We start from the raw sequence: 16840 nt of genomic DNA, 5'->3' as shown, positions 1-16840 counted from the left end.
CTGCTGTAAGTACTGATATGCCACTTGCAGAAATAGTTCCCTTCAGTGCTCTGCCTCCAGTCTCGCTTTTGAACTGGTACATGCAGGATCATTTCCTTCCTTGTTCTCTACTTAGAAAAACTTTCAGAATAGCTTCTTCAAAAGTACCACATAAAAGTATTATTGTGTCCAATCTAATCCTATACTCAACAATATCTACAGCAAATCTGCTCCATGAAAATACTACCAATTTCATTTTGCATCATATTTGCTAGCACTATGCTGGTTTCTCCACAGTTTCAGAATTTTTCCTCCGTTTGATACTTCGTCATAGGTAAAGCAATGACCTGAAATCTGTGGTCCCAAGATCAGATATGGAATGTCTTCTATTCTGGCCAATATCACCATTTGTTCTAAATAGTCTTTCTGAGCCTTTTTTGCTGAAATGAACAATGACAAGAAAAGATCACTGAACTAAGGCAGTGGTAAGCTAAAACTCAGACTGTGAACCTGGTTTTGAATGGGCAGATTTTCTGACTCTTCTGTCGGTTTTCTGCCTCCATATATTGTAGCAGAAGCAATAAAGACAACTTCTTCTGTGGCACAAGTGTAAGAGATATTGAAATTCATGAGATCATCTGTTGGGATAATCCTGTATGGAGAGAAGATCACAGAACAGAGTGGATCCACTTTTTGAGCAGAGTTCTTTCAGCATGTAATTGTATAGCAGGTCGCAACATGGTTGACTTGGTTTAACTTGTAAAGATGATTGAGAAAGAGTTCCAACACAGGAGACAGGAAGTAATCATATAAAAAGTCATTTATGCCAATTAGAATGAATGGGCAGATTAAGTGAGGGTCTAAGCTGGATGCATGGCACTGGAAATTTCATGTCCTTGTTACAAAGCCATTTGAAAAAAGAAGAAAGGAAGAGGGAGCCTATTGCACACAGCCTCTGACCTGCAGCAGAAGGACAATGCAGAGCACTACAAGAGGAGGACTAGCTGATGTTAATTTTTGCTTGCAACTACTATATAAAGTAAAAAAGTTCTTATTTTTTAAATCTTTTTTATGTTTTCTATGTTACATGTTTCAGTTAACACTTGCCCAAAACCCACTGAAATGTAAACACAGTTCCCAGCTGCTTTAACAGCAGTAAGTGGTAAGCTACTGCAGGAGCTGTTGGTGTCAGCATTAGTCATGTGGCTTTGCTGGCTAAAGGATGTAAGTTTTAGAAAATGGGCTGCTGGAAAAAGAATCTGTAATTTAGAAGTGTGTATAAAGGCACGCTATCAAAAGCACTTGCCAGAAACACATAGAAATTACATAGGCCTATTAAGCAGGACATAAATTTAGCAACTGGGAGAGCACTCAGCCAAGTAAGCTGTATATACCAGCACTGAGACAGGATTATGTGGCAAGAAGTAATATTTAATGAGGAAGTCAACCAATTTGCTTGCTACATGTACACAGATGCACATGCATACCCGCCTTTTGCATACAAATTGAAAACCTTGATTTAAAGTCCAACACTTCAGTGATTTCAACTATTATTTTTATTTTGACTTTTTTTTTCCATAATTAAGTGGAAATAACTACACTGATATACAGCTTCAGACATCTATTCTGACACTCCCACATTCTCATTATCCTGTAGTTCTCAGTTTTGGCTACGTATTATTACTTAGTTCGATCAATGATCCAATCAGCAAATTAACACCTGTATTCCAACTCTGCAAGGCCAGGACCACATTTTCAGACACATTTAAAGAAGTTCAGTGGCCAAATGTTGGTCTCCTATCTTCAGGAATATAAAAAAAAAAAAAAAAAAAGATGACAGCATCAATGTAAGTGGAATTAACTGCAGTTTGTATCAAAGTACTCTGAATTTACTCATCTGGAGGAGGAGCCTATATGGATGTAGAAGACAATCTAAAGGGGAACTAGATGACTAGATGAAAGGGAACTGAGCTCCAAGGCTATTTTAGAACAGAATAGAATTACTATACAGTGCTGGAAAATATGCACACAAGGCCAGTGTGAAAGATCCTTCCAGAGATGTGCGCTGGGCACAGGCTATCCCTAGAAGGGTACCAAATGCCCACCTCTATGTAACTGAATCCCATTCTGCTATCTAAAATGAGGATGAACTGCCACAGCTGTCTACTTCCGTACACTACACAGGGAAGCTGTCTGACTAAAGCTGAGCTAAGCATCCAGCATCAAAGAAACTAAGCTTTACTCCCATAAGTATTAACAATGCAGTCCATAGGATCTCCTATGCATACATATACATGTTATCACGATGATGAGGGCTGCAGAGATTTATCAAAAGAATCAGTGAAAATGTCACCCTCACGGTTCCAGCAAAGCACAAACCACAAACCAAAATGAACTTCTAAACTGCTTTGAATTTTAGCTATACTAATAAAGCTATAGAAACCCTCCAATGGCTAATTGGAAGTCGACACTGCCTCTTTACCCTGACTGAACAGTAATGTCTAGAAACAAGGATTAGTACTGTGATTACTGTTCAGGTATAGCATGCAGAAAACAAATACTCCTCTAGCTTTCCTACAGCCTGTTTGGCTTTGGGAAAGTCAATGAATTATGTCATGCCTGTATTTGCTAATCAATATACAGTGATGGAATACACCTGCCCCATGGGACTGATCCAATGTTAAGCTGATTTATTTTTATTGATGTTTTCAAAATCCCAAAGAAGCTATGTTAATCCAAAAAAAAAAAAAAGATACAGGAACATCTAGCAATTAACGTATTGGTGAAGGTATAAATATCTCATTCATGTTGTATAAAGTTATTATGCACAGAATTATCTTATTAGAAATGGTATATCCTAAAATGTAAATTAACTGTATGAATTACAGATGTTACATGACAAATGTAAAAAGTAACACTACAGCATCATATACAGTTAAGGACATATCTCTCAACTAGGAAAAGATAGTAAAAGGTAGAGCAAAAGTTTTGAAGACCCTGCCAGTGCTGACACTGCCTACCTTGCAATGGCAGAATGGTTCAAGCAGAGATAATGGAGTTTCTTGCAGTCAAACAGTAGATTCACAGAGCCTAAATTAATTTTTTTAACTTGTTATTTGTCATGCATATCCCTAGATATAAGCTCTTGGTACCGTAAACATCATTATAAAATAAGCATTAAAGATGTAAAAAGAAAAAAATCTCAACACAGAAAGAGAGTAAAAGCAAAGCAGCAGACTCCCTGACAATTTCCTCTAAAAACATCTCAGAAAACTAAGCAGGAAAAAAGTGATCTCAACAGAGTTATAGACAGTCTTAAAAACTACCTACCTCCAGAATGATCTTGAACTCGCATAGCAAGTGCAGTAAAAATTAATATCCTGCCACGGGTTTTATACCCCAACCAGATGTACACAGGGATAAGTACTAAAGACTATCAAATACAGGCATCAAGTCCAGGTTTTTTTCAAATACTTACGCCAGGGAACTGGCAGCCCAAGAGGCTAAAAGCCTTTTTGGCTCTTTAAGCATTCAAAGCATTTCTAGAGATTCATAGCTGCTAAGATCAGAAGAGGATGCCTGCACTGTAGAACATGACCTGAACAGGAAGGAGTAGTTGTCACTGTTTTCCTACAGAACGTAATCACACCAAATAACTTGCAGATTAATTCTAGCCAATATATATATATAAAAAGAACGACTAGCTTAGGCAGAAAATTTTGTGCAAGAGTTACCTACTTCCATATGAATGTTTGGTTATAATCACTGTAAAAATGTTTTCTCTAAATTCCAATCTAACTTTAAAAAAGAAAGTTTAATTCGACAAATGTCTTAGTAACTTCATCTTCTAAAATAAAATATAACCTATTAATTGTTAAGAACCAGTAAGATCTGTGATAAAGTTGTCACTGCTTTATCTCTAACAAGGTAATTCCCTCTTTGTGTATGTAGCAAGTTTTTCAGCTTCTCAACGTTTTGTCATTTATTCAAATCCACTGTGGCTTACAATATCTTTTTCCAATATTACATATACCTGTATATTATGTGTTTCCTGAAGGCAGAATGGACACTTAATTGAATGATTATGTATAGAGGTGGATTTTGAAAACCATCCAATGAACCACAATGAAGCATTACTCTTGTGAGACAGTCATCTTTAAGGTGCAATAGACAAAATAAATGCATTCCAAAAGACGTTTGTTATCTCACTCCTCTGTTCATCTCTCAGTTGCTGAGCCAAGAGTAAAAGGGTGGCACACATGCCCCAGATTCATCTGACACAGCTATTCCCTCTAAACAACACACTGGGAGAAATAGGAATTTTAAATCCATTTATTTTGGTCATTTAATACAGTTTTTGATATGGGTCCAGTCCCACGGAGTTCCATCTGCAAAAGATTTTTTAAGAGCATATGACTAACTGTACAAAGTGAGACGAAGATACATGCTTTCAAGAGGGCCAAAAAAAAACCCTTTATGTATCTCTGATTCAGTACAAAAGGCCCAAAGAATATCCATGTGTCTCTAACAGCTTATATAGAGCACAAAGTATAATGTTAATTGCTGAGGATAGGCCATATTGGGGCCATTTGTGCTAAATCCTAAGGAAATTAACTCACCTTTCCCTGCTTTTCATGCTGATTTTCTTATCCATCCTGAGAACACACAGCCCAGGAGCTCAAAGGCAGAAGGTACAGGGCAGAAATTCTGAATAGTTCTGCAAGAGATCTTCCTGACGGAGTCAATTCCCAAATGCCATGGGAAACACAAGAGGAGGAAACAACTTACTTCATGACTTCTACCCAAATATAAATTGGAGTTAGAAGCAACATGCAAGATATCATCCTGATATTATTTAAAATTCACATGAAAGTCAATCACCCACTGTTGTCTACTGAAGCACCTGTACACAAAGGTTAGGTATGTGTCACTGCAGATGCCTCAACAAGAGATATGAGCAATTCGTATGCTCCTGATTCATCTGTATGATGCCATCAATATCAGGTCATGGCCACTGGATAGGACTGTTTTCATCAGACAAGGGGAAAAAAGGAATATATAAATATATATACATATATATGTATGTGTTTGTGCATTTATATGAAGAGAACAGCATGTGTCATTACCCATCAGATCCAGGGAGTAGCTCTCAGCATATTTATGATGAGAAGACTTAAGAAAACACAGGCTGAAAAGGTGTGAAAGGACACTGAGAATGACAGTCTGTGACCAACACAGCTGATGAGAAGCATCTATGTGGGAAATATTCAGACGTAACATGCCAAGATCCAAGCAACAGCTGAAGCATTTCATTGAAACACTATGAGCTCCAAGCAGCAGCAGCTTAGTAAAAACTCTACAGATGCATATGGAATTCATCCAGTATAAAAATGTTTCATGATATGCCACACTTACATGAGTGGAATGAAAACTCACATCAGTTGCAGACCCCTAACTCTGGCTGCATATTTTCATACTTGCACATGTTTTCATACTCTTTCATTGGTGCCCAGTAAAAAGTAAATGTTGACTGATTACACAGTTCTCAAATACCAGTTTCCAGAATCTTGTGCTGTTTTGCACAAGAATACTGTTCTGTAATATTCGTAACGGTCAGTGGCTTATTCATTACCACATGCTTACCAAAATTATTTGATCACTGGTTTTTAACTGTGTTTAACAAACATAGCACACATTTTACAGCTTTCAATGCAATTATCATTCCTGCCCTGCTTCAATAACTGGTATTGATGCTCCTTTTTTCATTGTCTCTTTGAAGTACAGACACTGTTAGTGGTGAAATATAAGGCAGAGTATTTTGATGCAACATATGGCAAACAAAACCTCAAGCAGACTGATAGGGATTATTGGAGGTTGTTCTTTTGCACTCCCTCTTCTGCAGGGAATAAGATAGTGCTAGAGACCATCTGGGAGATCCACCTAGCAAATCCCTTGTTTTTGCACAGATCTAGGACATGAACAATGATTCCAGTAGTTCAGTTTTTTTTCTGTGGCATATTACAGCTGCACCATTGTTCTCTCCTATAAGGCTGAAGTTTATTAATCAGAACTTCATGGATGCTGTGACATTTAGCGAGCTGAACTATCGCAGCTCCTCTTGGAGTAAATGGCTATTACCTTAGCTGCCATTTCCAGAGGACTGGACTCAGTAATCCAGGTGATTCTTTATAGTCCTCTTTTCTGGTAATTGATATTATTATCTACATCTATTATTTTGTTCCTAGAAACAAAATTTCAGCTAGGTCTTCCTAGGAATCTTTGGAGATAAATGGAGGAGAACAGAGGAGAATAAATAGAAAAAGCAGAAACAGCAAAAGGAGGGTTAAAATACTAACAGCAAAAAGGAAGATGAAAGAGAAAAAGATAGTCAGATTTAAAGTTGAATTCTACTTCTTCTTTCTTCCTGTTGAAAAATTTACTTATTCACTTCTCTCACATCACCTTACAAATCCAGTTATGTGAATAAGTAAGCATCCGAAAAAACATTCAGGGTTCTAGTGTAGCTAATTATTCCCATCAACTGCTATAGAGTGAAAATAGAGGACATACAAAAACACAGTTTGAAGGTGTGTCAAGTATTCAGCAAGACATTTGACTACCAGCATTCATTCAATAAAAAAACAAGAAAGAGAGATGTCTGTAAGACAACTAATAAAAATTATATTTATTTTAAAACCTCAGCAATATCTTGTTATAAAAGTCATTAAAGAAATAAAGTCTTTGACGTCTTTCCTCCTTTTCTTCAGCAGCTAACTTGGTGAATGGAAAGTAATTCAAAACCAGAAGAAAAAATCAGGGGTAACATTTCAGGATTATCAACTTCTTAACTAACAATACAGTTTTGGAGGAGTATAATGTGTGTAGAAAGTGGCCAATTATCAAGCCATTCATCACATATTACTTTTGAGGATCAGCTCTTCAGCCTCTACATCTGAAAAATAAAAAAGTGACAGTTCATTAGCTGTAAATAATATTAAGACTAACTACAACTGCAGTAGGTAGCAATTACTGCTGCCCCATTATATCTTGCTCAATTTACCATCAAAATGTATTTAATCTTCCAAGAGCAAGATCTGCTCTCACTCTTTCTAGTTAGTGGAAGAGTATTTGTGATAACAGAAGAAAAAGCTGCAGTGAACCATTTGACCTAGTAGGACTTCCATGCAAATTCCATTTCACTCTTAAGGAAAAAAACACCCAAACAAACACAAAACAAAAAAAGCAAGAATTAGGGATTGAAGATATTAATTGTATATAAGGCCCAGCCTTGAAAGTATTTGTCAGGATCAAACCCTGGTTAAAGTCAACAGGAATTTGCCTGAAAGATACAGACTTGGGTTCCCAAGCTGTTGAGTTATAAAAAGTTCTTGGCAGTAAACAGAGAGGGAAGCAGTAATTTCATTCACCTTACCTCGCTGACCACAGATGCACTTGATAGCTTTCTCTCTTGTCTGAACAGATGTCCAGCCACTAAAACCAAGTTGGATAAAGTCCTGCATCCTCGCAGGTACAGCTGCTTCTGTTTCAGTATGAGGGACCAATGACTCCAAAGGTCAATGTGAATGAGGACAGACAGCTGGATCTGTGAGTAATACACATGCAGTCTTGAATCGACAGCACCACTGTGTGATATTTGACCAATGTGCATTTGTTCCCTTAAAAAAACCTTCTGAAAAAATTTATAAAAGGTCACATTAACAGTTATTCTTTTCCACATCAGTTTTACATTAGCTGGGATTTCATATGCATACGGAGCCAGATTGTGTTCTCCAATACACATATGTAAACCGGGAGTGGCATCATCAACTTCAGTTTAATTGTTCTGGATTTACATCACTGTAATGAATGCCCTGCAGAAAACCAATTTTATTTTCAAGAGCTTTCACTAAACATGAAAACCTGCTACTAAATATACTTCCAATGGAAGGAATTAGACATAGAACTGATGTTACCATAGACAAAGGGCTCTGATGAATGTGACTGTCAGAGCTAATGCTAGAGCATTCATATTTTGTGATGAACACTGCAGAGTTTGGGGTTTTTTATGCATCTGTAGCTTTCTTACGCCACAATGTTCTATGTAGCCATTTATTAGGGATAACCCTCTAAATCAGAAGATTTAAGTGCACAAAAAGAACAGTGTTTTATAAATGCAACTTCTTTTTCAAAGAAAGGTCTTATTAAACCATTAAATAATATCAAATTTTTTGGAACCAAAAATCTTCTAAGTTGCCTGTAACAATTCCCCTATAAAAAAAACAGTAAAAAAGAAATACCTTTTTGTCTTCATAGAACTATACCACTTTCCCCAAACAACCAATTGGACTTCTAATTGCGATTTTCTCAGCTTTCTCATTTTCTAAAAGTAGGGAAAAGTAAAGCCAAGGTATCTGATAAAACAGTAAAGCAAATATTTACGGATCAGTCTTCACAACACCAGTCTACAAAAATCCTATGTATGAAGCAGGAATAACTAGGGAAAGAGAAAATAGGCTAGGTTGTCACACTCTTCAGTAGGTGAGTGGGTAGGAAAAAATGAGAAGATCACAAAATTCCTTGCATACACTTTTTATACTCCTTTCATTAATGTTTCCATGCACAGGAGAAGAGAAGGGTCCCGTCTGCTTCCATTGTAGTGTATCTATCCTGCAAGGAGCTGTGAAAAACTGTGGCATGCCTGCTGCCTTTGCACAAAGCTTCAACAGAACATTTGAGCCTGTCTTCCTACACGAAAGACATGAGATGCCATTCAAAAGATGTTGTAGCTTTGTACCACCTGCACATAATGGCAGCAGGGCTGGATTTCACCTTCAGTTCACTTCTTTCATCATTTTCACTTTTGAATCTCAGTACAAGCTATTTCCAATGACTTAGTGAAAAGCAGCAATTATGGAATCCATTGGATAACAATAAAGGCACAGCTGGAAGAAGTGACTGTCATCTTCTTGGTGCTGTGGTTGGAATGGTAGAAGCAGGCTAGACCCTTGTGGAACTGCAAGCTCAGTCTGTGCTGTCTTGCTGCTTCGTAGGGTGCAAATCAAAGCCAGAGTGCTGTCTTTGTATTCTACCCCACTCTTCTGTTGTTGTTTGCTCAAAACGTAGTATACCACGAACTGTTGCAACATGCCCTGTCTATATCTTTCACCAGACTTTGTTTCTCTCCTTTTGACATTCTTCATTACAGCAACAAACAGAATTTCATGCTAAGCCTCTTCCTAGTCTTAATAATTAAGACATAAAACAAGGCTGACAAACACCTGGACCGCAGGCTCTTAAGATATTTGCATTAACAAAAAAGCAATCGGGAAAATATGCTGTTGCTTTAATACTTTCTATCTGACTACGGAAAAGAAATGAAATATAACAATTCAAAAAAAATAAATCTACTGTCCTCTCGTGCCATACCTAGGCTGTAAGATCCAACTTCAAGGAAGAGAGATGAGGAAGAAGTTCTGTGGAGAGGACACACTGGTGTCAAAACTCCTTTCTGAAAGGCTTAACTAAATCCTAATCCAAGGCTTAACTAACTCCAAGCTATCTGTAACTTGAGCACTTGGCGGCATAAACTAGAAGGGCAAAAAGGGTATTTTCTCTGTACCAAAGCAGCCAGCTTACAGAAGGGTATCCTCAAAAGAGGAGACAGTTATAGCTCGCCCTTTCCATCTTTCCTTCCTGCTTAGAGCTGAGGTAACCATATCATATAAGCGTCATATGACAATGCTCCAATTCAGCTGAAACCAATGCCACTTGAACATTAATAATGAATGATGATTAAAGAAAAAAACAAATGAAAAATGTTTTAGTTATGAAGTAAAGAAAAGAAAGAAAAAAAGCAAATAATGTCTCCAATACTGTTCTTCAACATGTCAAACCCTCACTGTCTGCATTTTACCTCTCACTTAAGTAGACATGCACCTGTCTCACGTTTTCTTAAGAAAAATTTTAAATAAATGACTTCCCACTGCAAACGCTGTGGACTCCACTTGCTTTGAAAAAGCTATATGCCCCCTTATATTCTGCACATTACACCAAGCAAACCTGCAAACAAAAATATAGGCAGAGAGGAACCAGACAGTGACTTCACATGCCTCAGAGACACAATGTCAGATGTGATGGTGTTCACTGGATGTCAGGAATGACCTTTCATATTTTACTAAGGTACAATCATATCTTTAAAAAGGAAAATCTCTTTTCTTTAAAAAGGAAAGAGAGTGAGAAAGAAACACATTGAAACTCTACTTTACTCCTCAGAGATGCTGTCTATCTGTGGGTAAATTCATGTGCGCTTTTGGAAACCAGCTGGATTAATGATGCACCATCAGATCACAACAGGCTTATCTGTATATTTGGTTATTCAATGCTTGGATGGTTGTGCTTGGTTTCCTTCAGTAATGATGAGCTCCAGCAGAGCAGATATTACAAGACTCTAGAGCTAGACTAGCCACTGAAGATGACTAAAGTTTTAACCAGAGCAGCACACAGGAACTTCAAATGCCTCTCTACACCCACGATCTCGCATATGCTCTGGCTTTCAGATCCCATGCAAGGTTATAGTCTTACAACACCTTCTTAGAGTGGTCCCTGTCTTACAAGTGGACAATCTGCCAGGCTAAACTGCCATAGTGTAAAAGCATTATGACACTAGTTTGGAGTTGCACTAGTTGGGAGAAAACAGCCCGTGGTACTGGCCCAAAGCAATAATGCTTTTTTTTTTACTTTAGACTGAAGAGAAATGCCTGAGAAATACTTCAAAAGCGCAGCAGTAGAAGAGTGACAGAAAGTTGGATCTTCCTTTTAGAACCTACATGAAAGCTCTGCCTTGTGATCCACTGTAACTATAATGGCATGCAGTATTATAATTAAAGATTGTGTTGTGCAGCAATCATTATTTACTGTTCTCTCCTTTAAAACTGCTTTTCTTTTCAGACTTAGAGAAAAAATACTTATCTTCTGCATTTCTCCATGCAGCCAAATGCACACTCCAGCTAAACATAAAGCATATTAACTTAGCCTACCATACATCCAAAGGGCCTGGAGGTGTCCAATTTTTCTATCAGAAATTTTTTCTGGTAGAAAGAAAGAAAGAAGATATTCACCAACTGTCCACAATTAGTAGGTATCTGGACAAAATGGACACAGGGTATGTGTCCTCCTTGTTGCCTCACTTTTAATGCATCTCTTAGGCGTTCATGATCAGTAGGACATGTTTCTATCTGGGAAATTCCAAAGAGAAATTTTGCATATTAGGAATGCCTTTTGCAATACAGACATAAACTATTTATTAATTCAAGTAAAATACAATGTAAGTATGGCTAGTTAGCTCAAAAAATTATTTTCCCATACTATATCACAATAACATTGTATCCAAATGCAGAACAGACAAAATCACGTAAAAGAAGTGGGCTTGCTATATTTCATGAAATAAATTCTGTGGAAGAGATAAAGTTATATAATGAGTTCTCAAAATAAAATATATTGTTAGGAAAAAAGCAATAGCACAAGAATCAGAAATCAACCTTAGTGCTACAGAGACTTCATTCAGGAACCCAGTAGTCTCACATGCAAATATATGATGATCTAAAAGAATTTTTATGTGCACTTAACTATTTAAATTCATAGAACTGCATTTGCAGAGCATTTACAGATGAGTACTTTATGTCATTCCTAGCAAAAAGACCCAGCCCTGTTAAGGTAAATTTATGTGTATATTTTTTTTGCAGCTATGCAAAATTTCACTAACCTCAGTTTAGCCCTAAAAGACTGTACAAAAGGTCTACTGCTGTGAACATCTGAGTCCTACTGAAGGATCAGTTCCCTAATACACATTTAATAAAAGCATACATATACGTATTTACATACACACATACTAACATATATATACTTAAGACTATGAAAACCCACTTCTTTCTTGCATAACTTTTTTTTTTTCAATGGATGGTAAAACATTCTGGAGCAGATTTTAAGCTTATGTTATAATTTGGTAACTCCCTCCACTGCACTCAGCATGTGCACTTTTTACAGAAAAGTCACCACAAATACTCACTGCATGACATTGAGGATTCAAAGAACAAAGTTACACTGTCCACAGAAACATGATTCTTATTTTAAAAGTATTATCAAAATCAGTTTAAAAAGTCATATTCTGAAGTAACTGAACAGAGTATTCTTTAAGTAATAAAGGCATACCTCAGCTATATTGCTGGTTCGGTTCCAGACCATTGCAATAAAGTGAATATCACAACAGAGCAAGTCACATGAATTTTTTGGTTTCCCAGTACATATAAAAATTATGTTTACACTCTACTACAGTCTACTAAGTGTGCAATAGCATTAAGTCTAAAAAAACAATGCACACAGCTTAATTTAAAAATACTTTATTGCTAAAAAATGGCAAAAAGAAAATGCAATCTCTGCAAAGTGCAATAAAGTGAGGTATGGCTGTATACTTTAGTAGTTTGACAAGTTGAATTGAATTCATTCACAGGGTTATTTGATCTCCAGTTATCCATCAGAGTCTTTTCAAACAAGAAACCTTGATTCATTATTCCCCAAAACTATATTTCTTACAAAGCACTAATAACTTACTCTGTGCACATTAGAGAGGCCTGATTTTAGGAACTGTTAAGTGACCCTGTTTTGACATCCAAGACTCTTTCGCAGAATGAGGCCACTATCTAGCAAACTTTCCATATAAGACAAGAATATAATTGCATCAAACAGGTGTTGACAAGACATATAGTCTAAGATTTCCACAAAGAAGTAACCGTTTTCAAAAAACATTTGCCTATCAGTTGTCAGGTTTTCAAAGAAAAAAATGTTAGGAAAACTGCTAATTTTATCTCAACTGCTTCTTCTGATCATGTTTCTGCAGCATGTATAAAATTATCAATCCGAACTGTATAGTCAAATAGTGGAGCCCACTACCACACACATGAAGATAGCATTGGTGTTGTAAATAGTAATGTACAAGCAAATACCCGTAACATGGTTTAACAAGACTGCTTGTTTCCAGGAAAGAAATAAACTCCCTTAAAAAAATCTGCGGTTTGGTGGAGGAAGTATAATGTGTTGATCATTTTCAGCCAAAAGAAAAGTAATCTTGTGGCTTTTTGTGGCTAGACTCAGGTCTGATGAACCTTTCGACCTTTAAACACTTAAAAGAGGTTGGAATGGATGCAAGCTGACCAGAGAAATTGTGGCTTCAAATTTAATAAAACATATAGGTTGCAGTATCCAAAAAGGGGATTCAGACAGAGCAGACAGGAAACGTTAGCCAACAGATCTTCCCAGCTCCAGCCCTTTGCCTGGACGTTTCACAGAGTCCTGGCCATTTCAAGCAAGTAACATCTTCTGCAGGCTGAATGGGCCATTGTAGAAGCTGGAGGAAGTATATTGTATTACTTCCTGTAATGCTAACCCAATAATTAAAATATATTTACCTTCATTTAAAAACCAGATATTTTCTTCACTAACTTCTCACATAACTTTTCTCAATTCTCTGTCACATAAGGTTACCTTAAGAATACTATATTATAGGAAGCAGCATATCAGTTTGATAATGGGTGAACACTGCAGATGATTTTTCTTATGAAAACATGATTAGAGGTTACGTTGAACACATTTGCTTACCCATCACTACTAATGATGCCATTAGTCACATCTAATCATGTCTGACAACTGTACAACTCTGAAAAGGTGGATACTGCAAGAATGCTAGGAGAATTCCTAAACAGCTTCACAAACCAGCCCACATACTTGGTATATTCTGGTAAAAAGAATACATGCAAGGTGGCTTCTAGTAAATGATAGTACTCTGTTAACCTTCTTTGTTCCTTATTTTGTTTCTTTTTTTGGCAGAGAATTAGAGTTGTGGCTAGTTCCTTGTGATACTCTTGCCCAAGTACATCCAGTGGGTACTGCACACAGCTAAGAGTTCAATTTTCTGCATTATTTAAAATTCATCAGCTCAAAAATGGCCAGAACAGTCTTCTAAAGGGGCCTGGTAACCTGAATAACCAGGGAAGGTAGGAGGATCTCCTTTATCAGATCTAGGGCTTGTACTCTGACTCTTTAGCATGTAAGATATTGCTTAAGGTAAAAGAGCGGTAAGGATTCACAAGAGAGAAAATGTATGAACACTGAGGTGCTGTACAGTCCCTTTCTATTCTAATAAACTCATGGGGTGTGTTTCTTCTAAAAATATTCTACAACTCTTTTTAAATTTAGAAAGTAAGAGTAGAATTAATCTGTAAAATATGAAATTTGCCACAAAAACGTATTTTTACTCTACACTCAGCTCACAAAGTTCTAACAGATTTTTTGTCTATCCCAGGACCGTATTGTTCCTGAAGTCTTCGCTCCATACTTAATAATCTTTACCAAATTTCTAATGCATCATAGACTGAAAGGAATTGTAAACATAAACATGAGTTTCACTACAACAAAAAGAGGAGAAAAATCTGCATATTGTTAGCAGTATAGAGAGGGCAGGATGACAGTGATGAAAGAATACATCAATGTGGGGGCATGAGTCAGGCCTCTTAAAATTCGTAGAATAACAAAGAATAAGATGGCTTCGATTGTCATCTCAATTCACTAAAAACAGTTTTAAACATTTTTTGGATATAACTTCAGCATCTGAGTTGGAACTGATTAAAATTGGAAATGTAACATTAAAGTATGTTCTTTTCCTAGCCATAAATGAGTTCCACATTAATACTCTTCCCTTTCTTAACTGATCTTATTTGTATATTTGCAAGAGAATGGCAGAAGCTGCAATGAACCTCGGGCAAAAAAGCCTGTGTGTCCATCAATATTTGGGTGACTGGCTTATAAAAGGTTCAGTGGAACAATGTGCCCGGAAGCAAATTAAGATACCGTTCATATTAACCAATTTGGGAATCACTGTGCAACAGACAAAATACTGAGTAAATCCAGCCCTGGAGTGTATACACACTCTGAAACTGGAGCTATTCAAAGCATTTTCAATAAAATGAAAATTTGTGGAAATAAAAATATTCCATGCAGATAAGCAGCTTTTCATCAAGATTTTATGGAGAACATTTTGGGATACATGATTTGATAAACTGGAATGGTCAAGAAAGAGGAAGATTAACAATCTCCTGTTTGGTCTCCCTTTCTTCCACCCGCCAAAACCAAACACTTGAGTTTAAAAAAAACATTTCAAGCTTTTATTTTTACTCTGCAGGCAATGAAGAGAGGAGTTAAAATTTTAGCATAAATAAATGTTCTATAGATATCAGTTGTGTGCAGCCCCTTTCTGGACATTCCATATCTCTTTTATTTTAAAGCCCTGCAAAAAAACGTGGCCATTCAAAGTGCATCTATGTCATGTTATTTTGCAGTGGGCTACTGAAAGCTAGTGACTAACATTAGTAGTATTTGGATCCAGTAGTAACATCCTATTATTGTTGCTGTAAAAGCAGTGATCCAGTTCAGAGTTATCAGATAAAACCTAGGAACTTGTTATCAATAAGATCAATAGACAAATGCCATGACATTTATTCACCCTACCTACAGTATGCCCTCATGACAAACACATTCCTAAAAAGCTAGCTGTCATATCTACAGGATCTGTGTTCCTCTACAATACAACCACTCCTGCTTCTCCTTGTCCACATAACAGAAAATACAGAGAAAAGCCCTCAGGGAATTATAGCTTCTTAAAGTAAACTTGTCAGTTTTAATTCAGGTTAGGTGCCTGTATAACACTAACAATCAGGAAGGAAGCAAATCAGCTCCTTTCAGTTGTTGATAATTCCGACGTAGAAATTTGCTTGTGCATACACACTTAACATTCATACGGATTCACTCTACAGATACATAATACATGTAATGAGATGGTCATCTATAAGTACATATAGATATATGTATCCCAGTATATATACACATATATATATTGCATCATATACATATTTATATATATATATATTTCAAATGGGTAATGCAGACAGTTCTCAGTAAATGGACTGATAAAATTCATGCCTGATGGAGAACTGCACTGGTCTTTGTCAGTGTGTCAGAACAAAACATATGTCTATATATATGTATTCGCCCATGAACATCCACATACACTTCATGTATGTATGCATCATATAAGTGTAACAGAGCATACAAATCTATGTATAGCATTTGAGAAATGATGTGACAAACATTAGATACATTGCACTAAGTGTTTAGCTGGGAATAACCTTTTGTTTGGCCTCGCAAATCTTTTCCTTTTCTAAGCTACACACCTCATACGTGGAGCAAGTGGAAGCAGCTTACCTTGCTTCCATTTTCTCTTGCCTCCCGTTCCATCTTGAGATCAGAAATTAGGAGAGTCTTGTATTTGTTCTTTCCATTACTGCTGTGATCATCTAGTCTGTATTCTGAAGTCAGCTGAGCAGAGAGGGGACTGTCACTCAGGTTCAGAGGCTGCTCATCCTGCTCCAGATTTGTTTTGCCATTACTGTTGGTCTCTGCCATCTCCCTGCAGTGTGTTCCCCCTGAAGCATTGGAACTGTGTCCCACGGTCTCATTGCCATTAAGACTCTCTGCGGCTGAATCATCTATTAAAAAATATATATTTTCAGTCACATGCCACATCATCATCTCTGTCCAGTTCAAACATAATTTACACCTTCACAATGTTTTTCAAAAAAGGATGAAAATGGTTTATTATTACTAGCACCAGTACATTTCTGCTAAATGTACAGACACACTCCTCCACATTTTCAAGTAAAACTTTATGTAAACCCACAACATATTCCTAAGTAATGGGAAATTATCTGGACTGACACCGTAGTCTCACTGTTTACACAAAAGCTAAGTATCATAT

At 36.8% G+C, this 16840-nt stretch overlaps 1 protein-coding gene across 6 annotated transcripts in view; it reads right to left on the bottom strand.

Annotated features, from left to right (window-relative positions):
* The window catches only part of NOL4 (nucleolar protein 4), a 199876-nt gene that overhangs the window by 70892 nt on the left and 112144 nt on the right, over window positions 1–16840 (bottom strand). For all 6 annotated transcript variants that reach the window (XM_054059343.1, XM_054059339.1, XM_054059341.1 and 3 more), the window contains one exon: window positions 16288–16571. In XM_054059343.1, coding sequence (XP_053915318.1) covers window positions 16288–16571 — 284 coding nt within the window. The remainder of the gene's footprint in view (window positions 1–16287; window positions 16572–16840) is intronic.

The sequence above is a fragment of the Cuculus canorus genome, chromosome 2 (assembly GCF_017976375.1).
Source record: "Cuculus canorus isolate bCucCan1 chromosome 2, bCucCan1.pri, whole genome shotgun sequence".
Taxonomy (NCBI): domain Eukaryota; kingdom Metazoa; phylum Chordata; class Aves; order Cuculiformes; family Cuculidae; genus Cuculus; species Cuculus canorus.
The sequence above is the reverse complement of the archived record's forward strand: the minus strand, read 5'-3'. Positions and strand labels throughout refer to the sequence as shown.